Source organism: Sturnira hondurensis, unplaced genomic scaffold (assembly GCF_014824575.4).
Source record: "Sturnira hondurensis isolate 20B ecotype Veracruz unplaced genomic scaffold, ASM1482457v3 Scaffold0006413, whole genome shotgun sequence".
NCBI classification, from domain to species: Eukaryota; Metazoa; Chordata; class Mammalia; order Chiroptera; family Phyllostomidae; genus Sturnira; species Sturnira hondurensis.
This window is the reverse complement of record NW_028079044.1, coordinates 25621450-25648745: the sequence shown is the minus strand read 5'-3', so window position 1 is coordinate 25648745 and position 27296 is coordinate 25621450. Positions and strand designations below refer to the sequence as shown.

The following is a 27296-nucleotide window of genomic DNA, read 5'->3' as shown; positions in this document are numbered from 1 at the left end:
TTTCACACTCACAAGAAATCTGAGTAGATAAAAAGATATTAGCACCATTTTACAGATAGAAAAGGTTAACTAAAACTCAAAAAAAGTTTCCTTTAGAAACATAACTAGTTACTGAAAAAATTTCCATAATACAACCCAGTCTGTTATAAATTTCAATAATTGAAAAGTGAATGCCCTGGCTGGTGCAGCTCAGTGGATTGAGCACAGGCCTGCGAATCAAAGGATCGCGGTTCGATTCCCAGTCAGGGCACATTCCTGGGTTGCAGGCCAGTTCCCAGCAGGGGACTCACAAGAGGTAACCATACATTGATATTTCTTTCCCTCTCTCCTTCCCTTCTCCTCTAAAAATAAATAAATAAAATCTTTTTAAAAAAGATAAAGAAAAGTGAAGATATTCTTCTTACCTTACACATAGTAAGGTATTTACTACACAAACATCTATATGTAACATACAGATTAATAAAATTTAACATACAAAATTAAATTTCTAAAATGATTAGCACAGATTTAATAGCTTCACATTTTATTCTAATTTTTGCAAGAGCTGAGGAAGAAAATCATTGTAGCTTTAAAGAACATGCAATTCAATATTCATAAAATATTTTCTTAAAGCCTCTTATATAAACATATTCACAAAACAGAAGGTAAGTTGATTCAATAAACAAAAATTATCTCATTTTGGACATACTATAACAGTTTGTTAAAGAAAACATATTTTCTTCCTAAAGGCATTTTTCAGTTTTAATGTTTGAAATTAAATTTGACATCACATATCTGAAGCACCATTACTAATCTAACATTTAGGATGAGAAGAATGAGGCGCAGCTTTTGGCATATTCTGTTTTATGATACAACAAAACCCAACAATCTAATGTTACTTGATTTTATATATGCAGACCAGTTCAGTTATTTTTTAAAAGTATTTTTATTTTTTGTTTTTTAATTTATTTTTATTGTATTTTTTCCATTACTACTGTTCCCCCTTGTACCTCCCCTGACACAATCACCACACTGTTGTCCATGTCCATGAGTCCTCTCTCCTTTTTGCTCAATCCCTCCTCCCCCTCACCAACCACCCACAGGGCTGTCATCCTATGTATGAATCTGACTCTATTTTGGTTGTTACCTCAGTTTGTTCGCTGGATTCCATATAACAGTGAAATTATATGGTATTTGTCTTTATTTGACTGGCTTATGTCCCTTAGCATAATGTTCTCTGGGTCTATCCATGCTGTCACAAAGGGTAAATCAAGTTAATAAAATAGTGAAAAAGTTTAGTGCCTGTAATCAAAGAATATAAGATTGCAGCATAAATAGGACACATATAAAATAATTAACAAACTAATTTATCTCCTTTGGGTGATAAAATTACTTCTATTATTTCACAACCTAATATTGATTGCCCTTCCCTAAGAGTACTTGTGTTATTATAATCAAGAAATCAATAACTATGTTTTCTTACATATCAAAATTTCAGAATAAACACTTTTCACATTTAAAATTTGCCAGAAATATGTAACACTTTACATGGATGTGTATTTTGCCAGTGACCCTTTGACATTCGCCCACTCTTTCTTCTAAAAGGGCACAAAAACCAATTGAGGCTTACCTCAGAGACATCGTGGGTTAGGTTCCAGACCACCACAATAAAGCAAATATCACAATAAAGCAAGTCACGTGAATTTTTTGGTTTCCAAGGCATATAAAAGCTATGTTCACACTATGCTGCAGTATTTTAATTGTGCAATAGCATTATGTCTTAAAAAAATAAACAGACCTTAATTTAAAAATACGTTATTGCTAAACTTGCTAACTAACCATCACCTGAGCTTTCTGAGAATCAAACTCTTTGCTGGTGGAGGGTCTTACCTCCACATTGACAGCTGCTGACTGAGCAGGATGGTGGTTACTGACGGTTGAGGTGGCTGTGGCAATTTCTGAAAACAGACGACAACGGACGTTTGCCGAACTGGCTGACGCTTCCCTTCATGAACAATTTCCCTGTAGCATGTGATGCTGTTTGACAGCATCTTATCCACAGTAGAGTTTCTTTCAAAATTGGAGTAATCCACTCAAAATCTGCTACTGCCCTTTGTCAACTAAGTTTACATAATATTCAAAATCCTTTTCGTCCTTTCGAGAATCTTCACAGAAACTTTACTGGAAGTAAATTCCATCTCAAAAAAACACTTTCTTTCGCTCCTTATTAAGAAGCAATTCCTCGGCTGGTCAAGTTCGATCACAAGATTGCAGCAGATCAGCCCCATTTTCAGGATCCACTTCCAATTCTACTGCTCTTGTTTTTCCACCATGTCTGCAGTTACTCCCTCCATCGAAGTCTTTAACCCCTCAAAGTCATCCACAAAGGTTGGAATCAACTTCATCCACACTCCTGTTAAAGTCGGTATTTCAACATCTTTTCATGAACCATGAATGTTCTTAATGCATCTAGAATTCTCTCCAAAAAGTTTTCAACTTGCTTTGCCCAGATCCATCAGAGGAATCACTATCAATGGCAGCTATAGCCTTACAAAATGTATTTGTTACATAATAAGAACTGAAAGTTGAAATTACTCCTTTACCCATAAACTGAAAAATAGATGTTCTGTTTCCAGGCATGAAAACAGCATTAATCTCACTGTACATCTCCTCAGCGCTCTCGGGTGAGCAGGTGCATTGTCAATAAGAAGTAATATTTTAAAAGAAATCTTTTCTGAGCAGCAGGTCTCAACACCAGGCTTATGATATTCAGTAAACCATGTTGTAAACAGATGTGCTGTCATCCACGCTTTGTTGTTCATTTATAGAGCACAGGCAAAGTAGATTTAACATAATTCTTATGGGCCTTGAATTTTTAGATAGCTAAATGAGCACTGGCTTTCACTTAAAGTCATCAGTAGCATTAGACCCTGAAAAAAGTCTACCTGTTTGTGAAGCCAGGTACTGACTTTTCTCTAGCTACGAAAATCCTAGATGGCATCTTCTTACAATAGGCGGCTGTTTCATCTACATTGAAAATCTCTTGTTTATTGTAGCCACCTTCACTGCTTATCTTAGCTCGATCTGGATAACTTGCTGCAGCTTTACATCAGCTCTAGCTGCTTTACCTCACACTTCTATGTTTTATGGAGACGGCCTCTTTCCTTATACATAATGAACCAACTGCTGCTAGTTTCAAATTTTTCTTCTGAAGCTTCCTTACCTCTCTCAGCTTTCACAGAATGAAAGAGAGTTAGGGTCTTGCTCTGGACTCGGCTTTACCTTAAGGGAGTGTTGCAGCTGGTTTTATCTTGTGCAGATCACTAAAACTTTCTCCATATCAGCAATAAGGCTGCTTTCCTTTCTTACCATTAATGTGTCAACTTTTAATTTCCTTCAGGAACTTTTTCTTTGCATTCACAACTTGAGTATTTGAAGCAAGAGGCCTAGCTCTTGGCCTACCTTGGCTTTCTATGTGTCTTCCTCACTAAGCCTGATCATATCTAGTTTTTGATTTAAAGTGAGAGACATGTGACTCTTCCTTCTGCTTGAGCTCTCACAGGCCATTGTAGGGTTAGCAATTTACCTAATTTCAATATTGTATCTCAGGAATCAGGGAGAAGAGGGAAAGGGAGAAGAGGAACAGGTAAATGACTGGTCAGTCCAAGAGTCAGAACACACACAACACATCAACTAACTTTAACCTCTTATACGGGTGCGGTTCATGGATTCACCAAAAGAACTGAAATAGTAACATCAAAGATCACCATGACAAATACAGTAGTAATGAAAAAGTTTAAAATATTGCAATTACAGAAATGTAACAGATACACAAAGTGAGCATATGCTGTTGGAAAAACAGCACCAACAGATTTTCTGGACACAGGGTTGCCACACCTTTAATAAGTAAGAGTAGTAACTGGGGATCACAATAAAGTGAAGCAAAATAAAATGAGGTATGTCTCTACTGCATTTTCTTGCTAAAAATTTTAAAATTTGAAGAGTATATCATTAATTATTATCAAATCATTTTAGTTCTTTCTTTGGAAAAATACAAGGTTTTCTCCTTTTTTGTTACTCAGGCATTTCTCACATCCTCTCAGTTTCTGAAACTAAGATTTTAAGAAGCAATGACACAGAATTTTAATACCTGTTCTCACCAAGAAACAAAGTTGAGCAATAATTGTATTTACTAATAAAGAACATCTTTCATGTTTATAAATATAATAAACACAATACAAGTTTCTCTACTACATGCATTCTATTTTGTCCTATTTTATTCTTTTCAAACTCTTAGTAGTGACCAATGAAGTTGATTTCAAACCCTAGTCTGCTGTCTACAATTAATGAAATGGAAAATAGAAATTCAATTATAAATGAATTTTTCTGGAAATGTCAAAACGAGTAAAAGTTTTAAGTCAGATAACACAATGTTGTTTAGATGGTAGTAGATGTAGCACATACAAAAATTTCTTATTGCAAGTAGACATTTTACAGAACAAACATGGAGAGAACAAGGATGGAAAGACAAGGAAAGAAATTAACCTGGAAGGTTAGCCATCACTGAAACCGCGGCCTTGGGAATCAAGCTGAACAATTAATGTGGGTAGCTTTCTGTGATTTAAAAAACTTTTGAGCCCTGGCTGGTGTAGCTCAGTGGACCGAGTGCTGGCCTGCAAACCAAAGGGTGGCCAGTTTGATTACCAGTCAGGGCACATTCCTGAGTTGTGGGCCAGGTCCCCAGTTGAGGGCACGTGAGAGGCAACTAGACATTTATGTTTCTCTTCCTCTCTTTTTCCTTTCCTTCTCCACTCTAATAATTAATTAATTAATTAATTAATATTTTAAAAGATTATTAAAAAACTGAAAAATTAAAAGGGCTAAAAATAACCATGAAGACCAAGAAGTAGGATCAACAACAAAAAAGAAACAAACCATTTCTAAGTGATAACAAGGTCCAATGTAAAGATGTACTTGAGCCTATAATTTGGAAAAATTTAGACAGAAGGTGATCACCAGGAAAGTGAAAAAACAACCCACAGAATTGCACAAAATGTTTGTACACTATATGTCTAATAAGGAACTTGTATCTAGAATATATAAAGAATTTTACAACTTAAACGGATACACAAGTCAAATAAAATGAACAAATAACTTAAGTAGGTATTTCCCCATAGAAGATATATAAACAGCCAAGAAGTAGAGGAAAAGATGCTCAACCTCATTAGCCACAAGGGAAATGCAAATCAAAACCACAGTGAGATACTACTTCCTTCGCACCCAGATGGCTAGAATCAAAACACAGGTAATAAAAGTATGGCAAGGATATGGGAAAACTGGAAGTCTCATACACTGCGGGTGGGGAATATATAATGGTACAATTATTTTGAAAAACAGTCTGGCAATTCCTCAAAAAGTTAAATAGAAAGTTACCCTACGGTCCCAGAATTCTACACCTAGATATACATCTGAGAGAAATACAAGTTTGAGCATACATCCACATAAAAACTTGTAGATGAATGTTTGTAGAATCACTATTCATAACTCTCAAAAGTACAAATGACCCAAATATCTATCAAGTGATGAATGGATGAACAAAATATAGTATAGCCATACAATAAAATATTATTCTACAAAAAAAAGGAAATGAAATACATGCCACAAAATGAATGAACTTCAAAAGCAGTACACTAAGTGAAAGAATTCAGTCACAAAGACTGTATTTTAATGTCTAGAATAGACAAATCCATTCAGACAGAAAGCAGATTAGTGTTGTCCAGGGCTAGGGAAACAAAAGACTTGGGGAGTGATGGCTAAAGAATGTGGAACTTATCTTTAGGGTAATGAAAATATTCTAGAATTGATTTTGGTGATGGATACAGAATTTTAAATACTCTACAAGCTTAATATTGTGTACCTCAAAAGGGGAAATGTACAATATGTGAATTACATCTCAATAAAGCTGTTTTAAGAGGGAAAAAGACTGGACAAAAAGAATGGGAAGGGGTAGAGAAACCAAGGTAAAACAATTATGGCCTGAGGGAGGGGAAAAACCTACACAAAAGGCATGAATGTGGAAAAAATATAAATCTTTTGTAGACGAAAGGGACTATAAGTATAATGTCAAGTCTCAAGGAAAAGACTGGTTTTGTAAAAAAAAAAAAAAACTAGTTATCAATGGAAAAGTGATAACGTAGGAGAATATTATCAAATCAGAATTATGTTCAATAGGGACAGAGGGAAAAGCCACTAGGGTAAAGAACAGGAGAAAATTGGATGCTGTGGGTTAATAATGAGCAATAATAAGACAGGGAGAAGAAAGAAAGCAGGCTCGAGGCACAAGGTTGAAGTAGAAAATGAGGAAAGAACACTGAAGAGAAGTACTTGGCTTGCAGTCAACTGCGGAGTAGAAGAGTAACAGTTCTTCTCTGCCACATCACCAGAATATAAGTCTGGAAGATCCAAGAATGTACATAGCCTGTATAATCACTTCATTAATGTAGTACATGAGAACTAGTTGTAATCTGAAGCAAAGGATCACATGCTTAAACCAAACATATTAAACAAAGTTTAACAAGGCTGAGTATAGTCTATTAATCATCCAAAGATACAAGATAATAAAATACTAAAACTACACCGTAAATCAGAAATTTTCTAACTCTTTCATCTCATGGGACACAAAAACTAATTACTAGAATTCTGCAGCACACCAAAAAATATTGTTTGATGATCTAACAAAAAAAATAGGTATAATTTTGATTCATTCAAACTGGATGGCTATTGTTGTGTTGGCTGTTATAATTATTTTACCTGAACATCTAAAGGAAAAGAGGTCAGTGTCCCTGACTATATAGTAAGGTATTACATTCCTAAAAAATTCTTGTGGCACATCAGTATACTGCAGCACACCAGCTGAAAATCACTGCCTTAAAGACACGCTTCCTGGACACTAAAAGAGAAATTTTGGAGACAAAATACTACAAGTACTCTACTAAGAATAAAATGAACAGACTAAACCTGGTGATTGAGGGAGACCAAATAAGATATAAGGTAACTGAGCACTCAGAAACATGGCTTTTTAAAATTATTATAGCTGATCCTTTTAATTCTCCTATTATAAATTTTATAGCTGCTTTCTTCGAGAATAAACTTGGCGCAGACAAAAACACCCTAACGTCATTCTATTTTCCTTAATTCTCCTAATCTACAAAAAATCAGTTCCACTAATCTTAGGTTTCTCAATGACAGACCATGAGGTTATAAATCACAGAATCTATTGTTACTTGTCGGATCTGCTTTTAACACAGGTGACTACATTCTGTTAGGATAAAATATTTCTAGAATAAGAAATTTTAAATAAAATGTTGTTTATAGCACAGCCCATTTGATAAATTTAAAGAAGGAAACAGGGAATTAGCTGGGTTAAAAAAACTATGAAAATTCTAAAAGTAATTAACATTACCACTTACTTTCTAAAATAATCTTTTGGGCTAAATCAGTGGACAAGAACAAAATATATAAATAAAAATAAATTTATATTGTGGGACAATGAACAAAAAAATATTCCAAAGAGAACTTCATAGGAAACAAATTTGACAAACCAATAAAAAATGAACTAGATAATGCCACAGTGATAAATACTATTGCCAATAAGGCCATAAGGCCTCACTGTAGGGCTTATGGGTAAGGATCTAAAAGAAAAGATTTTATCCCTGGCTGGTATAAAAGCTCAGTGGATTGAGGTCAGGCCTGCAAACCAAAGGGTCGCTGGTTCAATTTCCAATCTAAGGCACATGCCTGGGTTTTGGGCCAGGTCCCCAGTGAGGGGGGCGCATGGGAGGCGACCACACATTGGTGTCTCTCTCCCTCTCTTTATCCTTCCCTTCCCCTCTAAAAATAAATAAATAAAATCTTTTAAAAAAGAGAATATTTTATATAATAGATAACTCCACACAAAATAATGGCTATATATATAGCAATAACATAACATCTTAGTACATGTGGGCTGCTAAAACAAAATACCACAAACTGGGTAGCCAATAACCAATAGAAATGTATTCCTCATACTTCTGGGGGCTGTAAGTCCATGACCAGGGTGCCAGCATGGGACAGGTTCTGGTGAGAACCTCTTCCAGGCTACAGACTGCTGACTGTTCCCCATGTCTTCACACGGTGGAAGGGGCAAAGAAGCTCTCTCTAGCCTCTTTATGTAAGGACATTAATTTCACTCATGAGGATTTCACCTTCATAATCTAATCACCTCCCAAAGGTCTCACTTTCTAATACCATTACACTGGACATTAAAATTTCAACAGATGAATAAACGTTTGAGGAAAACAAACATTCAGACCATAGCACATAATCTAGTCTATTTAAATAGTCATTAATTCAAAAGTTTTTTTGAATGAGAGGAAGTTCATTTACCATAAAATTTACCTGCATAAAGTGCACAATTAAGTGGAACTGAGCATATTCACAAGCATAAAATAACCACCAGTACTTAATTTCAGAGCATTTTCATTGCTCCCAAAGAAACTCACGCCCGTTAGCAGTCTTTCCCACTCCAACTTATTGCGACGCTCTGGTAGCCATTAATCTACTTTCTGTCTCCACGGATTTGCCTCTTCTAAGCATTTCATATAAATGGAATCATAATATGCGACTGTTTGCATACTGTTTTCCAGGATCTCCACATTGTAAAAAATATCAGTACTTTATTTCTTTTTATGTCTGAGTAATACTTCATTGTACATTCATCAGTTAATAGACATTTGTGTTGTTTCCACCTTGTGACTATTAAGAATAATGCTACGTGATCTCTTTTACATGTAGAGTCTAAAAAAGTCAAATACATAGAAGAGTAGTTTCCAAAAACAAGGTGATACGGTGAAATGATAGATGCTGTTCAAAGGGCACAAAGTTACATTTCTGTAGGGAGAGTAAGTCCTAGAAAGCTAATGTACAGCATGATGACTACAGTTAGTAATACTGTAATGTGTAATTTACTCTTCACTAAGAGTAAATTTTGGTGCTCTTACCACAGGAAAACAATGGTAACTATGTGAGGAGATGTAATTATCTTGACTAGTAATTATCTCACTATACATATCAAAACATCACGTTGCACCAAAAAAAAGAAGAATTTGCTTACCAACTGCTTAAAGCATTATGATCAGGTATTTCATTCTACTTTACCAGCATAATCAAATAGACTATATTTATACATCATCTGGCTATCATTTCAAACATATACATTGGCACCCTTAACATTTATCTATGTAAGGCCAAAGAATCAACTGTATAAGAAATTGGTAAAAAATAATCTCTTGCAATTATAAAATATATCCAGAAATTGGTAGTAGGTAATATGGCTAAATAGCTAAATACACTACACAACTTAAGTTAAGCAATGTTATACATATGAATTTTAATGATAAACTATTAGTCACCACTATTAAGAATTTTCCATATACTTGTCAAAAAAATCGTGATCTTACCTATAGTTTGAAAAACTTCATTCATCAAAGCTTCATTCACTACTGAAGAGCTGACATATCCAATATGAGACCAACTTTGATATATAGCTTGTAGCAGAAGTGTCTGTGCTCTTGTAGCTTGAACTGTAAGATTTGGAAGTTCAAACACACCTTCAGTTACAGCGATCTGAGTTCTTTTGCTCCTGCATAAGAAAATAGAAAGAATAACCATATAGTAAATAGCATTTACAAACAACATAAAAAAAGAATTAAGTTGGCAAGGCAAAAAAAGTATACAATAAAAATATCTTCTAAAAGAATTATCAGTGGACTGAGTGAGCACTTGCCTACAAGCTGCAAAGACACCAATTCGATTTCTGGTGAGGGCACAGGCCTGGGCTGCAGGGCCAGGTAGCTGGTTGGGGCGTGCAAGAGTCAACTGGTTTATGTACCTCTCACGCATCAATGTTTCACTCCCTCTCTCCCTCCCTTCCCATATCTCTAAAAATAAATAAATAAAATCCGTAAAAAAAAGAATTATCGGATAGAGACACAACTCTACTACTACCTTTAAGTTTCACTATTTCAGAATATCTTACACTAATAAAACATAAAAATACAAACTAGAATAATTCATACACATATATTCTGCTCATGCAATTATACTTTTCAATCAAGCCAACCATCAGAAAGAGCAATGAAAATAATACTACTTAATGCTTCAAGAGAATTTACTAGCAGATATGCATTGTTCTAAGTGTCTTATATCGAGTCTCACTGAATCCAGCTGAAATACTCTTTGAGAGAGGTATTTTTAAGATAAAATAACTCTTCACTTTTAAGATAAATAAGACACAAACAGGTAAATTAAGTTATCAAATATCATACAAATACCATATTTTGCCATGTATAATGTGCACTTTTTTGCCCAAATTTATAGGGAAAAATGAGGATGTACATTATACATGGGTAGTACTAATTCTGTATCTATATAAATGTTTTTAATTCTTTTATTTATGCTTATGCATTAAAGGTATTTAAGGGGACTAAATGCTAATCAAAAAATATAAGAAAGGTTATATTTTTTAAAATGTTATATAAAGAAAGATTTTAAACCACGTGTAACTCTAGAAAGCAATAATGATATCTACATGCAAAATAATACTCTGGAATAAGATCATCAGTCTTGTTTCTAAATATAAGTAAATAAATAATTTAATTTAAAAAAATAAGAATGAGACAAGGCAGGATGATCCAGAGCCCCTGTCTCATAAATACTTACAAAGTATTTACATTATACCCAGCTTCCTCCTTCATAATAACAAATAAAAACTATTTCTAGAATCAGCCCTGGAATATCCAATTCATTGTTGCCTTACTCATCTGATTCTTTTAATAAGGTGCCTTACATAATTAAATGTTCCAAATAGCAATGCTTCTAGGTACAGAAACATTTAAATATGTCTACTGAGAAATAACCTGACAGTAAAGGTTAATGAAATATGCAAGATAAAGTGGAAAAAAATAAGACTGGATACTGCTATAATGGATTCAATCACCCCACTTTCTTCTCGAGCCCATAAACCTCCACCCTAATTTCCCTTTCCCAACCATATCCATACAGATATTGGGCACCCCTTGTATGCTACCTCAAAGTCTCTTACCAACACCTGCTATTCCAGCCACTGTGTAAAGATCAATTCAATGCAGAGTCTCAATGGAATTGCCTAATGCCACTGGACATGTGAGACTCCAGTGGGAATTATTTTGTGTTTCATGAATGCAGATCCTGGAAGTATACGGAGAAATGCTTCTCCACTTTTGTTTCCTTGGCTGACAATTTTGAGATGCATCTCATAGGTGTCTTAGGGAGGTCCCAGGAGATCAAGGATCAGAGAGGAAAAAAGACTGAAAAAACTGGAAAAAGGACTTAGTGGGCTCTGGAACAATATCAAGCAATTTCAAGCAGGTGTAACTGGAATCACAGAAGAGAAAGAGAAGCAGGAAAAGAAAAAATATTTAAGGAAATAATGGCCAAAATTTTTCTAAATTTGAAGAAAATTACAAACCTAAAAATCAAAGAATTTTAATAAAACCTAAGCAAAAGAGATTAAACTATACCAAAAACACATATATTCAAAATGTGAAAAAAATAAAAAATAAACAGTTAAGAAGAAAAATATTAAAAGCAGGCATAGTTTTGATCTCCAAATTATATAAAGAACTCACACAACTCCATATCAGAAAGACAAACAATCCAGTTAAAAAATGGGCAAAGAACCTGAACAGACAGACACTTCTCCAAGGAGGACAAACAGACAGCACAGAGATATATGAAAGGATGCTCAGCATCACTGGCCATCAGAGAGATGCAAGTTAAAACCACAATGAAATGCCACTTCACACCAGTCAGAATAGCCATCATAAACAATTCAACAACAAGTACTGGAGAGGTTGTGGATAAAAGGGAACCCTAGTACACTGTTCATGGGAATGCAGGCTGGTGCAGCCAGTGTGGAAAACAGTATGGAATTTCCTCAGAAAACTAAGACTGGAACTGCCTTTTAACCCAGCAATTCCACTGCTAGGATTATATCCTAAGAACCCTGAAACACCAATCCAAAAGAACTTATGCACCCCAATGTTCAAAGCAGCACAATTTACAATAGCCAAGTGCTGGAAGCAGCCTAAGTGCCCATCAGTAAATAAGTGGATAAAAAACTGTGGTACATTTACACAATGGAATACTACACAGCAGAAAAAAGGTGCCTAGATTTACCCTTTAATCCACAGTCATGGTCACATTTTACCATACAATCACTTTAACATAAAACAAAAGATTAGAATGACTAGACCAGGAAATAAATATGCACTGAATAAAAGAGTCTTTAAACCAAACAGGTAAAATAGTAGAGATCAAGAGACACTAGGAAAAACAAACAGTACCCAAATCACAAATTTATACTTCATTATCACCACTGGTTGCTTTTGCTTTTCTAACACTAAAGCCATTTTTAAAAGCTTTTTTTCTTTTCTTTAATGAAGGGTTTCAAAATTGAGAGGTGGTTCTCTCTCTACTATGCTCTGAAATTTCCGTTCAAAATGCCTGACCAAGAAAAAAAACTTTATTAGTAGCAATACTCAGTAAAGAAAACAGATATTTGGTACACCTGCAACATAAAAATGTAAAATTAATCTAACTACTCTATCTTCAGCCAGATACACTGTAGTATTTGACAAGTCTTATGGTATAGCTATGTTCTTAGAATCACGGCAGTATTTCTTTATGAGGCAAAATTATAGTCAGGATTCTTTTCACTAGTAGGTCTTTACTATTTCATAACAAATTCAGCTACTGTATATGGTACTCTAACTTTCAAGCCATCATATGTCACATAAAATAGTTCCCAAATGGATAATACAGACTTAAATAAAAACTTAAACATATGCAAATTTTAAAATAATTTATTCTACATTTTAATGATGCCCAAGGGTGGGCCAAATTCCCTCCTTCAGATTCAATTTAATTTAACATCAAAAGAAATAACTCACTTTGTACAAAAGCCAGAACTCAATAATAAACAAGTTATATCATACACATAGGACATGCTTTTGTAGTTTATTTTCCAGCTGTAACCAACTACAAATAAAAGTACAGTTTATTATACATCTGTTAAGTGCTCCAGTAGCATTTGAACTACAATAAACAAATATTTTAAAATTATTTGGCAATAGATGGTAGCTTTCACAATGTACCTGTTATTATAACAATATAAATGAAGAAGGTTTTTTCCTCTTTTGTTTTTGTCAATTTGGAAATATTTCTAACAAGCTAACAAGTATAAGAAAAGAACACCCATAAACTGAACTTATTCAACCATAATATTATGCCATATTTGCCTCAGAGGTTTTTAAACAAATCAATAGCTTTTACAAATTTTTAAAAGTTATGAGAGGGAGGGGCTCATTAAAATGTCAATGAAAATGCACAATAAAAGCATAATTTTCCTTGTGATTTATGTCACTACAAATTTGTTTAAACTTTGTTTAAAATAAAACAGCTCAATAAAATTCATACTAAAGGCATCTAAAAACTGCTGGATTTACCTAATTATTTTTGGGAGGAATATCACTAAACCTGCATTTTGGCAGTTAAGTTCATGAAAATAAAATTATTTATTTAACAAATGGCTATTTCACATATCCCTAAGTTCTAGTCTGAACATATGTTCATTTTACCAAATAGGTTTAAAAACTATCAATGTAAACATTACTCTCTAGGGAAAAATAAATCCTAATGTAACTACTGGGATAAACAACTCATTAAAAATAAATTTGGACAAACTCCAGGATAAATTTAAGGCAATAGAAACAAGCAGGTCTTGATTGTGTAGTAGCAAAGACTGAAAATTAATATGGCCTAATTAGCAAATACTTTAAAAGACTTTACTTGTACCATCTGCTGATAAATTATAATATAGAGCTGGTGAAAATTCTGGACCAATACAGCATTTCTATAAAGAAAATTCTTCCTTCAAAACTTAAAAAAAAAATGTGGAAGTGGTTCTTACTACTCAATGCAAAAGAATTAACTTATACAATCCATTCATGTTCTTAGTAATACCACGAAATTTTTGCCCTACATAAACTTGAAAAACACCCATCTATTCTTTTAACATCAACACACCTCATAGCAAATGAAAGAATATCTTCAGCAACAGCTGGATCTAAAGATTTATATAGAATCCCCAAATGCAAAGTTTGAACCTACAAACTGGTTCCAAAAATGTATTTTTGTTATTACTCATATCCTGTACAGTAAAATAAGATTAGATCACTTTTTCCAAAATAAAATGAGTACGAAACTTAACTAACTCAACTTAGAAATAAAAACAGTTTTAAAAGCTAAGAAATTTATATTTAGCCTTTAACTTACACATCAAAACTTAACTGAAAAGGAAAATATTGAAATGGTAGGTACAATAAAACAAATGACTGGTAGGTAAAAGGAATGGTTAGCTCTTCTTCCCTCCTGATGCCACTCCACTGCCCACAGATGACAACTTTTTGTGAGTTTTGCTACATACATATACACCTTTCTATTGATTTTATTCATCAACAGATATACATATAATTTTAATGGATATATATGTTTTATGACTAAAGCCTCCATTTAATGACTAAATAACATATCTTATAAACCATCAAGATCTTTCAACAATAGTACATATACTTCTACATTGGTCTTTTTAATGCTAGTTTGGTATTATACAGTTTGAATCAAGTTTCACACTTATCAGCATTTCTCAAAAAACCCACCAGGTTATACTTTTTAATTGCAATAAGTTTTAGCATTTGCAAATGGCTGTGTTTATTTATTATATTGTGTTTAAATACAAAAAATATTGTACCATTTGTCAAAATTTCTGAAATAAAAAATATCATTATTTGAATTAAAATGTTAGATAACAGATGAACAAAAAGTGGGAAGTAAATCTTGTGTATCTCTAAAACAAAAATATACTAAATGCTTGATTATTCTAATATATAAAATCAAAAATCTTACAGTGAAGTATGGGTGGTAACAAACAAACAAAATACAGAAATGCTGCCTCTTCATGAATCTCATCATCTCCTAATCAAGTTATTCAATAGAGAGAATTCATCTACTTAAGTAAAAATGTTTAACTATTTAATAAAAAAGGAAGAGAGTACACTTACATGATATATATTAAATATGTATCATATAAACACATATATCCATTAAAATTATGTGTATATCTATTGATGAATAAAATCAATAGACAGGTGTGTATGTATGTATTTAAGAAAAAGGAAGAAAATATGTTTTTGTGATATATATAAAATATCACATATATAAAATACATCACAAAACATACTTTCTTCCTGTTTTATTAAATATGTATATTTAATAAATGTATATATATTGTATATAGATATAATTAGTAACATTCAAATAGAACCTTGAAAATTCTGATTAGGAAATTTACATAAATTTTAATTCAATTTCAGTAATTCATTAAAGTCACTGGTTTTTGCTTTGGCCAAGAACACATTTCACATGTATTATGTAAATAAAAAAGAAACAGACTTGTTTGTCAAAAAGCATACAATCTAAATAAATCAGCCTACCAAAAGCATGAAAATCACTGAAAACTTTACCAGCTGTATGTGAAACTAAACCAAAAACTCTCAACAAACAAAAGTCCTGACTAGATGGCAGCACAGGTGAATTTTATCAAACATGAGGGAATACTAACACCTATCCTTTCAAGCTATTCCAAAAATCTCAAAAGAAGGGAAGACTCCCAAGCTCATTTTACAAGGGCAGCATTATCCTAATTATAAAACCAGACAATAACACTACAAAGAAAAAAATTTTAAGTCAATATTCATGATGAATGTAAATGCTAAAATCCTCAACAAAATAATAGCAAACTAGATCGAGCAATACATTAAGAAGATTATATACCATGACCAAGTGGGATTTATTACAGGGATGAAAAGTTGGTACAATATCCACAAACCAATATGGGTGATACACCATATAAACAAAATGAAGGCTAAAAACCACATAATTGTATCAACAGATGCTAAAAAGCATTTGATAAAATCCAGCACCCATTTATCATTAAAAAAATCTCAGCAAAGTGGGAATAGAGGGAACATATCCCAATGTAATAAAGGCCATATATAACAAACACACAGCCAATATCATACTCAATATACAAAAATTTCAAGTGTTTCCCTTAAGCTCAGGGAACGAGACAGGCATTCCACTTTCACCATTCCTATTCCAATTCAACACAGTACTAGAAGTTCTAGTCACAGCAATTAGACAAGAAAAAGAAATAAAAGGCATCCAAATTGGAACAAAAGAAGTAAAATGTCATTATTTGCAGATGACATGATCTTTTATATAGAAAACCCTAAAGATTCCACAAAAAAACTACTAGAAATGATAAATGAATCAGTAAAGCAGCTAAATACAAAATAAATATCCAGAAATAACTTGCATTTTTATACATCAATAATAAACTATCAGAAAGGGATACTAAGAAGACAATCCCATTCAGAATTGCTCCTAAAAAATAACTAGGAATTAATTTAACCAAGATGTAAAACACCTGTACTTGAAAAATTATAAGATACAGAAGAAGATACAGATAAGTGGAAGCATTTACCACATTTACCACATTTACCGCATTCATGAATTAAGAAATAACATCAGTAAAATGTCCATACCACCCAAAGCAACCTATATATTCAATGCATCCTATCAGGATAGCAATGGTGTATTTCACAGAAGTAGAACAAATATTCCAAAAATATACATGAAACCACAAAAGACCCACCATATAAACAACAATCATGAGAAAGAAGAACAAAGTTGGAGGAATCACACTACCTGATTATAAAACTCTACTACACGGCCGCTAAAATCAAAACAGCATGGTACTGGCATAAAAACAGATATATTGATCAATAAAATAGAATAGAAATCCCATAAATAATCTTATGTCTTTATAGTCAATTTTTAACAAAGGAGGCAAAAACATGCAATAGGGTAAATATATAGTCTATTCAATAAATGGTACTAGGAAAACTGGACAGATACATGTAAAAAAAAAAATGAAATATCCAGTCAGGGCACATGCCTGGGTTGCAGGCAGGTTCCCTGCAGGCCAACTCCCAGCAGGGGATGCACCAAAGGCAACCATACATTGATGTTTCTCTCCCTCTCTCCTTTCCCCTCTAAAGATAAATAAATAAATAAAATTTTTAAAAAATGAAACATAACCACCTTTTACACTTTACACAAGAATAAACTCAAAGTGGATTACAGGCTTAAATGTTAGACTCAAAGACATTAAAATACTAGATGTAGACAAAAACATAGGCAGTAAAATCTCAGATACTTCTCATAGCAATAGCAATATTTTTTTCTGATAGCTCTCCTTAGACAAAGAAAACAAAATATAAACAAACAGGACTACATCAAACTAAACAAGCTTTTCCACAGCAAAGGAAACTGTCAACAACAGAAACAAACCAACTGAATGGGAGAATATAATCACCAACAGATCTGGGGTTAATATCCAAAATTTATAAAGAACTTATACAACTCAACACCAAAAAAAACAAACAATCAAACTAAAAAATGGGCAAAGAACCTGAATAAGCACTTCTCCAAAGAGGATATACATATGAAAATACACAGAACATCACTAATCATCAGTGAAATACAAATTAAAAAACAAGGTATTCCCTCACTCCTGTCAGAATGGCTTTCATTAATAAATCAACAAGTAACAAGTGATGGTGAGGATGTGATGAATGGAGAATCCTTTTGCACTCTTGGTAGGAATACAGACTGCCCCAGTCACAGTGAAAAACAGTATGGCATTACTTCAAAAAATTTTGAATGCAACTGTCTCACAACCAAAAGATTCCACTTACAGGAATTTATCTGAAGAAACTCAAAACACTGATTCAAAAGAATGTGTACACCACTATGTTCACTGCAGCATTTTTTATAATAGTCAAAATGTGGAAGCAGCTCAAGTGTCCATCAGTAGATGAGTGGGTAAAAAAGTTGTGTTACATTTAAACAATGGAATACTACACAGATGTGAAAAGCAAAATCTTACTTTTTGGGACAGCATGGATAGACCTGGAGTTTATTATGCTAAGTGAAATAAGCCAATCAGAGGAAGGTAAATATCACATGATCTCACTTAAATATAGAATCTGATGAACACAATAAACTGATGAACAAACAGAGGCTTGGATACATGGAACAGACTGACAACTATGGGGGGAGGAGGAGGACTGAATGAAAAAAGATAAAGGGATTAGCCAAACACACACACACACACACACACACACACACACAACACAATGACACACAGGACAGTGTGGTGACAGCCAGAGGGAAAGGCGCATGGGGGCTAGGTGGAGGTGAACAAAGGGTGTAGAAATGGGATGGAAAGAGACTCTGTTTGGTACGATGGGTGCCAGTATGCAGTATGCAGGTGATGTGTTGTTGAGTTGTACACTTGAAATCTGTATGGTTTTGCAAACCAATGTCACCCCAATAAATCCAGTAAAAATAAATAAATAAAAATAAAAACAAAAGTATGTACCTCCAAATATTTTTTAAATAAATTCTAAGAAACTGAAGTTTACTAATAGCTTCTTCATTGAGGCTAAAATTAGATCATTTGAGTGAGAGAACTATAACTCATTTTCAATGTTACATAAAACATATTTATTAGCAAACATGCTTAAAATACATGACAGTAAGTTTGAAACTTCATGCACAATTAAACTCTGAATTTTAAAATATTCTTAGGCCCTGGCTTGTGTGCCTCAGTGGATTGAGTGCTGCCCTGAGAACCAAAAGGTCGCAGGTTTGACTCTCAGTCAAGGCTCATGCCTGGGTCACTGGCCAAGAGGCAACCCATCAATGTTTCTCTCACACATTGATGTTTCTCTACCTCTCCCATCCTCCCTTTTGCGCTCCAAAAATAAATAAATAAAATCTTTAAAAATATTTTTAAATGAAAAGTAGAAACTATTTTGCTGATTTACAATGTTAACTCTAACATACGGACTAAAATTCAATGTGCTATAAAATGTCCTGGGGCCTGTGGTAAATATGCTCTTCTCATCATTAAATGAAACAGAGAAACAACACCATACATGTGCTTTAAGAAACTGGAATGTGAATTTCAAAAATCCAAATGAAAACAGCCTGTGTAATTTGAGGAAGGGAGAGACCATGAACGGCAGCAGAGTTGACATTAAATGACACAACCAGGGTGCCTTACTAAAAAATCTTCACTGCATGAGTTAAACAAACTTCTCAGTTCTCATATGACTTTGATTTAATTCAAGCACTACCTGATGTATTTTATCTGGCATTTTTATTTACTTCATTTAACTCAGATATATCTCAGTTTACTGAGGTTTGTATTTATGACTTTCAAATTTAAAGGTATTAACAACAGATTAATTATAACTTACTTTTTATTTATTAAGAAAAGTAATTTAAAGAAATTACTTCAAAGTAATATACTTCGGTAAAGCACAGCAAAAATATCACTAAAATAAAGACAAGTGGTCTTCACTACAAAAAAAAAAATATCCAAATAAATATTTGTATTCTGTGATCTTATGCTTTTAATATTAAATTGGGATATTGTCCTTTAGATGTCAGCAGACATATTTTAAATCACATCTGACAATATTTACTGAAAGCCCTATACATCCTTAAAATAAGCCTTGCCTATTTAAATATTCAGTATTTTTCATATAAAGGCTATGATTCACTTTGGAAATTTTGGCTTTTTGTTTTTAAAACTTGTTAAACATTTTTCCATACTAAACTGCCCCGTGTTTCCAATTAAATTTAAGTTATGAATAATAAATCAGCACATAACTGAGAAAACAGTATTCACAAGCATCTCTTAAAGTAGATTATCAACATCAACTGTGACATATCACCTGGTATTTTTTAAAAGATTTAAATATAAAATTTGACTCAAATGCAATATGCTTTATATACACATATAAAGCTTAAAGCAATCTCTAAACAACATAAGAAATGATTTATGAGGAATATGACTAAGGCCAAAATTAAACTCATCAAGTAAAAATAAGAATAATCATTTAATAATACTTTCCTTTTATAAAACTGATTCCAAAACTCGTAATTAACTGTAATTTCTGTATTTTTAAATTTCTGAATCAACAGGAAATTTTTTAAAATGTCAGATAACTGAAATAGCATAATCAATAAAATATACTAAAAAATAAATTAAATCTATATATTATTGAAGAAAATTATCAGCAAGTAAAGTACTTTAAATGAAAAATTAGTATCTATTTTCTGAAAGTTATATTACTTTTCAAAATAACTAACAGAAATCATCCTATAAAAATATGCTTACTAATTAGTATAAGAAAGCAAAAATGCATATCAAATACTTAAAATAATCTCAATTTTAAAATGTAGCAATACTTCACTAGGATATAATTTCATATATTTAAACCTTATTTCATGTATTTAAACAATTATTTCTTTAATATATTAAAAGTACTGTTTTCAACTAAAAAAAATTTATAATTAACTATTGGCTTTCTTTTTATGCCTCTTTGAGTTTAGGGAAATATGACCTCCAAATAAAGTAATCCGATACTGAATGATAATACAGTGACTACACATGTATATGTCCAATATTTTATGTGGATGTCAAGGGTATACTTTTCTCAGTGGGTATGAATACATATAAAATTTTACTTAGGTGATGAATACTTTGGCTTCAGTATCAATATCCAAGTTTTCTGTAATTTTTGTCTGTATCATCTCAATAAGAGAAAAAAGTATTTTTCCTTGTAGTTCCTATTACATTATGAAGCAGCAACATTTATTTTACTACAGCTCCAATATGGATTCGCAGTTATAACACAAACAACAGTAATCATTACCACAAAAGATATTATGACCTAATACACTTGAGATATTAAGAGTTTTAGTGTCTCAGTAAAAGACAGTATGAACTCAGGTATTTTTCTAAGGTTTTGTATAAAACTATCACACTGACATAAAACAGATGCAACTGGTTTTTACTCCTCCTAAGATAATAAATAAAAAGTACCAAAAGCCACATTTTAACATAATACTTACCAGCACGTAGGTAGTTTCAGAAGTTTTCCATAAAGAGCAGTGCTGAAAGAGGGAATAATCGGTACAGGTAAGCAGTATGATCCCCTACAATCTAAAGACGTCAGTCCCGCCTGGAAACCAAAGATCTGAAACAAAAAGAAAAGATCCAAATGTTCGCAGAGACAAAGTTTTAATAAGCACAGGATGAAATACGTCAGTTTCAATTTGCTCTAGAACAGCTGCACACTAAATATGTTCCGATGTCTTTTTCCACTTCACAAACATCAACTGTTTCTTTTATTCAATTTGACATTAACTAAGTTAGAATTAAGACATTTAAATATACAGTATTTCTTTCACATCCCTACTCTTTTATTTAACTGATTTTTAAGCTTCACATTTTATTTCTATAAAGAATTCTCATTTAGATTTTATTATCTGATAAAATGTACATATTTTCTATTACTATAAATAAGTAACTACACTGCACATTGTAGATATTAACTTTAATAAGTTACTATTAATATCATTTTGTGCCTAAAAGAATATTAACTACAACAAGAACAATTTCAAAAATGTATTTGCCTTCAATTACATTACACACACAAAAATTCAAATATATCCTAACATGTTACATTTTTTCCCTTTATCATGTGAAAATAATTGTAGGACTTAGATTTTTCACCCAGGAAATTTGGAACATGGCATAAATCACTCTTATGTTTATATTTAAAACAAGCAGATCCACTCAAATATTTATTAACAGTCCATGAAATTTCTGAATACTGTATTTGCCTTAATGGGAAAAATCAATATAACATCACATTTTATATGAAATATAGCAGAGAACTAAATATTATATATTTCTGCACTAATTATTTCCAATCGGGTAAAAGAAAAACATCTTAAACAGGAAATACTAACATACAAGGACACAACAGAGAGCTGCTGTCTTCCAACAACATGCAAAAGCAGCTTAAGCCCAACATTTATCTTTCATTATTGTTTTTTATTCCTTGGGTTAATAAAGCACAAGCTTTCCTATCTCTAGGTCTAACAATGAATGTAAGTTCTACAGTAAAAACAGTTTTTAAAAATCTCAATATCTACATAATTTATAAAATAAAACTTTCATTTAAGAACATAAACCAATGATCAATTTCTTAGAAAGTATTAAAAGCTATTTCCGAATGGCTTCTAAAAGCTATTTTATGCCCTTATCCTTCATCAGACTTAGAATGTCAAATTCTTTCCTCTAAAATTAGCTCTTAGGGAACAAAATAATTTTTTAGAAGTAAGACATTAGTTAGAATTACATACTTTAAGAGACAATTGCATTTTAAAAGACCTACCTACCTATCTAATTTACTATCAAGGAAAGTGAAAGTAATACACTTATGAATCCCTATAAGTCCCACTATTAGCCAAGTAGCAAAAAAATACAAAACTGAGAAGGAAAAGAAAAACTATGTTTCTAATACTTAAATTATCAACTTTAAAAATTAAGTTATTCCACCTTTATTCTCTTTGAAGACTTATTCTGAGCAACACTGTACACAAAGAAATTCTGGGCACTATGCAATTTCAGCATTTCATATTTTTTCTGAAAGGCCTATTAAAAGGTTCTGAAATTTACATCTATTAATACCAGAACACAAAACATAATAATTTTAAAATGCCAACCTACAAATATCTCTAGAGTGTGCCTACAGATAATATTTTATCACATTAGAATATCTATATCCAGCTAAGAACTCTCCCAAGCCACTTTCTCACATTCTATAAAATGCCTCAACAGTATAATCAAAGACACTTATCATTAGCTGTACTTAGATGGAAACGGGTGTAGAGGAGATCCCCTGCTGGCTATTTACAGAACTGCAAAGAACTTGGAGGAAGCTACATACCATTCTATAATTGAAGCTTTTACTAAATTTACCTGTTGTCCAAACTTGCTTCTAAGAGAACATTCAAACAAGCATAAACCATAATACAACACAACTCATATCAAAAATAAGTATTTCAATATAACTAATTTTCAACTCTTTCCTTTAAAATATAGCAAGAAGATACCTAGATTTACAATAGCTATACAACCTAATGTCAACAACCCCTGACCAAGATTATACATATACTATCTAGAAAAAGGAAAACCAACACACTATGAATTGAGGTTGCTTTCACCAAAGATAGCTGATATATTCAGAAATGGATTAAAAGTACTGAACGCTCCAAACTAATTGTCTAAAGTGGTTAAGACGGATGAAGCAGTAAGTGTAAATACTAATCTAAACTTTAGCGGAAGGAAATGTCAACTTGAATAAGATGACTTACACATCGCATTAAATGAAAACTTAAATATACAGTGCCATCTTTCTTTAAAAAAATCCAAGAAGAAAACAATACAAATACATAATATATAGTAACAGCTTAAAACAAATATCCTTGAATTAAAACAAATATCCTTGAATTAACATCATATATTGAAAAAATGCAGAATTAGAAACAAAACATTTTTTAAAGTATGGAACACTTCACGAATTTGCGTGTCATCCTCGCAGAGGGGCCATGCTAATCTTCTCTGTGTCGTTCTGATTTTAATATATGTGCTGCCGAAGCAAGCACACAAAACCTATTTCAATAATTAGTTGTTAATAAAAATTAGTTGCTAAATTAGGATTCGCAATGGTAAATGACAGAAAAATATGAAATGCACACACTACCTGAAAATGACAATGACAACTATGATGTAAAACAAATATTTTTTATGTTGTCATTGTAATAAACTCGGTGTGGTAGCACAACTAGCATTCTAAAGATGTTCCTTTTTTTAAAGGGACAAAACAAATCAAGCATTACTTTCATGTCTCAAGTTAATCTATACACAGTAATACCTTGGAATATATAAATAGTAAATAAAGAATAATAATTATAACTAAAAGCCTACAACAGAAGAATGAACATTTTAAAAAGAAAAACCCTTCAGGAGAAAAGATTAGAACCAGATCTAAATGATTAAAAATTAGAACTTCAGAGCTAGAACTACTTAGAGGTTATTTAACTAAATCACCTCATTTTACTATGGGAAAAATGAAAAAGGATAAAGAACTTCTTCAAAATCATACTACCAGAACAGAAATATAACGCTTCATTTGATTTAGCTCATCTATAAGCTCACAATTTCACTCTGCCTTGCTTCTTCCCTCAATTTCCTCCTTCCCCTCTCCAAAAAAGTATGATTGATTCCCCACTTATTCTTTTTTTTAAGATTTTATTTATTTATCTTTAGAGAGGAAGGGAGGGGGAGAAGGAGAAAAATATCAATGTATGGTTGCCTCTCGGGCGTCCCCTGCTGGGAACTGGCCTGCAACCCAGGCACGTGCCTCAACTGGGAACTGAACCGAGATCGGCCAGCGCTCAATCCACTAAGCTACACCAGCCAGGGCTCCTCACTTATTCTTAAAGAAAGAAACAATCTTTCTCACCACTACCTCTCCTCCAACTAGCAGTAAAATTCTATTTCTCACCTTAATTGGCTAATGTATTCAAAGAGTAGCCTTTGGAATGCTTTTTTCCCCCATTGGCTACTCATACCTTAAATCTTCTAAATCTAGTTGCTGTTCAAGTAGCAAAACAGTATTACAAAAAAAAAAAGTATTCTATTATATTTTGCATTAGAAAATTCAAAATTTATGAAAATTTGTTCTCTATTAAGCAACTACATAATATTTTAAATGCTGCCTTTTCCCACAAAGCCTACAATATTTACTATCTGACCCTTTAGAGAAAAGCTTGCTGATGGTGCTGTAAGACATATATACACTGAAAACTGGAATGGATGGGTGTAAAGCAGGTGTGTTTTTCAGTTACTAGATCCTGCAAAAGTACTCTCCAAAATGATACCAATTTATATACCCACCAGCCATGTATGAGAGCACCTTTTCTACAAATCCTCGGGAAAAACTGTTAACTTGAGATCAAAAATTACTCAATCTAAAAAAATCTAAAGGGTTTTGATTATACTATACCCTTCTTATTCTCTCTCTCTCTCAAGTACCTACCATAGCTGTTCCTTTGGAGTAATGTAGCCTTAAATCTATACATTAATCTGTAATTTACAGGGTACTTTCACTGATTTATTTTCTGTATGTTTCAAACATCAGATATTCTGTAATGTCTTGGCCACTTGACACCATACATTCCAAGGATGGGTTTAGCAGTTACATATAGGACTTGGTAAGACATGTGAGAGCTTCATCTGCATGTTTTCTTCACACATCCCTGCCAACTGTCTCAATAAATGTCCCTACATAAAATGACAAAAATGCTATTTTGTCATTTAGTCAATATAAACAAAATTAGCTACACAAAATTAAAACTTGAGGATTTGAGTATGTAACTGAAAATTACTTAGGGTCTAAAATGCCACAGGCACAAAATAGATATTTAAATCCTATTCTGTAATATTTTAACACTCTAAACAGTGAAAACTTCCTCAAAGGTTATACATAATAATCATACCAAGTAACATGAACTGCTAGTAAACTTTATAATAAACAGTACTTTGAGTCAATTCCAACTAGCCATATAAAATAACTCTACCAAATTACGGATTTTTAAAATATACTAGGCCACTGAAGAAGCATCAAAAACACAATGAAATACTCAAGATTCAAGGCTTTTTTAAAGTATTCAATATTCATAATACTAAAAAAAAGTTTCTCTACATATATTATACTATTTCCACTTTGGGAGCATCTGGCTTCCTGAGACATATTACTTAGCTATTACATGGATAGTCAAACTAACCAAGTGTGTAGCAAAAGACCCTTTCCCAAAACACCACTTTATCTGGACTATATTATAATAATTTCTATATTACTCTGGAAATTTAACTGGGATTTTAACATTAACAACAGTAGTAGTAAACAATGATTCTAATAACTTTTATATCAGTGTGTCAGCAATAACTTTCATGACCATTTTCCTTGAAATTAAGGCATGCACACCTTATTCACTTGTAATGCTGAATGTCTGCAATATAGAAAGAACTTAACATTTACCATGTTATTGAATCCTACATTAAGTAGAATACATGAAAAGATTAGACCTGGTCTAAAATTAGACCTGTTTCAACAAAACAAATATTCTTATTATTATAACATGATATTCAAGTTATATCAATATCTTAAAATATCATACTCCTACATTTCAGTGTATTAATTATGGGAATTAATAAAAAATACAAATACAAAATAATATATATATCTAACTTTCAGAAACACCTTCTGCTACACTCCACATGATATAAAACAGTGACAATCATTCTAATGGCCCTCAAAGAATCACACTGGAACCTGATACCGTGGCTCCCCCATCAAGGGAGTGGGGTCTCCTCAATCCCCTTAAAAATGGGCTTCGACAGCTAGGAAAACATATTCTTCTACTCTATATGGTTTAAAAACAGTAAAATTTTAACATCTTAAATACACTTAGGGGTAATCTAAAACTGGTATCTTTAAGTTGATTTCTTTTTACTTTACACATATACGAATATCTAAGAACTTTAAAACATCAAACAATTAATAGGAAACAACAGTCAGGAGTCTATTTTTTGGAGTCCTCTATTTTTTTAGTACTTTATATAACACATTCTTAGTCCTTACTTTTCGCTTTTTATTTTATATTTTATTTTCCAATTCGTTTTATAATATTCTATTACTTTCAGATGTATGACATACTGATTACACATTTATACACTTTACTAAGTGATTACCTCACCAGGCGAGCACCCATCCCACACCACATACAGTCATTACAATAGTAGCAACTATATTCTCTATGCTGAACTTTACACTCCCATGACTGTTTTTATAACTGGCAATTTGAACTTGTTACTCCCTTTCACTTTTTTCACCCATCACCCAGCCACCCTCCCACAGCAAACATCAATTTGTTATGTTTCTATGAGTTTGTTTCCATTTTGTTTGTTCAAAAAGATGTGTGTACCCCTACATTCAATACAACATTATTTACAATAACCAATATACAGAAGCAACCTAAGTGGCCACCAATAAACAAATGGATCAAGATGATCTGGTACACACAGGGTAGGCCAAAGTGGGTTTATAGTTGTAATACAAATAAAT

General features: G+C 32.5%; 1 protein-coding gene and 1 non-coding gene across 6 annotated transcripts in view; both read right to left on the bottom strand.

The window, feature by feature from the left end:
• Window positions 1–27296, bottom strand: part of VPS13B (vacuolar protein sorting 13 homolog B) — a 690921-nt gene that overhangs the window by 582338 nt on the left and 81287 nt on the right. For all 5 annotated transcript variants that reach the window (XM_037048269.1, XM_037048268.1, XM_037048265.1 and 2 more), the window contains exons 16-17: window positions 21169–21293; window positions 9477–9658 (exon numbers count right to left, since the gene is read on the bottom strand). In XM_037048269.1, coding sequence (XP_036904164.1) covers window positions 9477–9658; window positions 21169–21293 — 307 coding nt within the window. The remainder of the gene's footprint in view (window positions 1–9476; window positions 9659–21168; window positions 21294–27296) is intronic.
• On the bottom strand, window positions 23666–23772 carry LOC118988993 (U6 spliceosomal RNA). Its single transcript, XR_005066897.1, has one exon. It is a non-coding gene; the product is annotated as a U6 spliceosomal RNA (small nuclear RNA).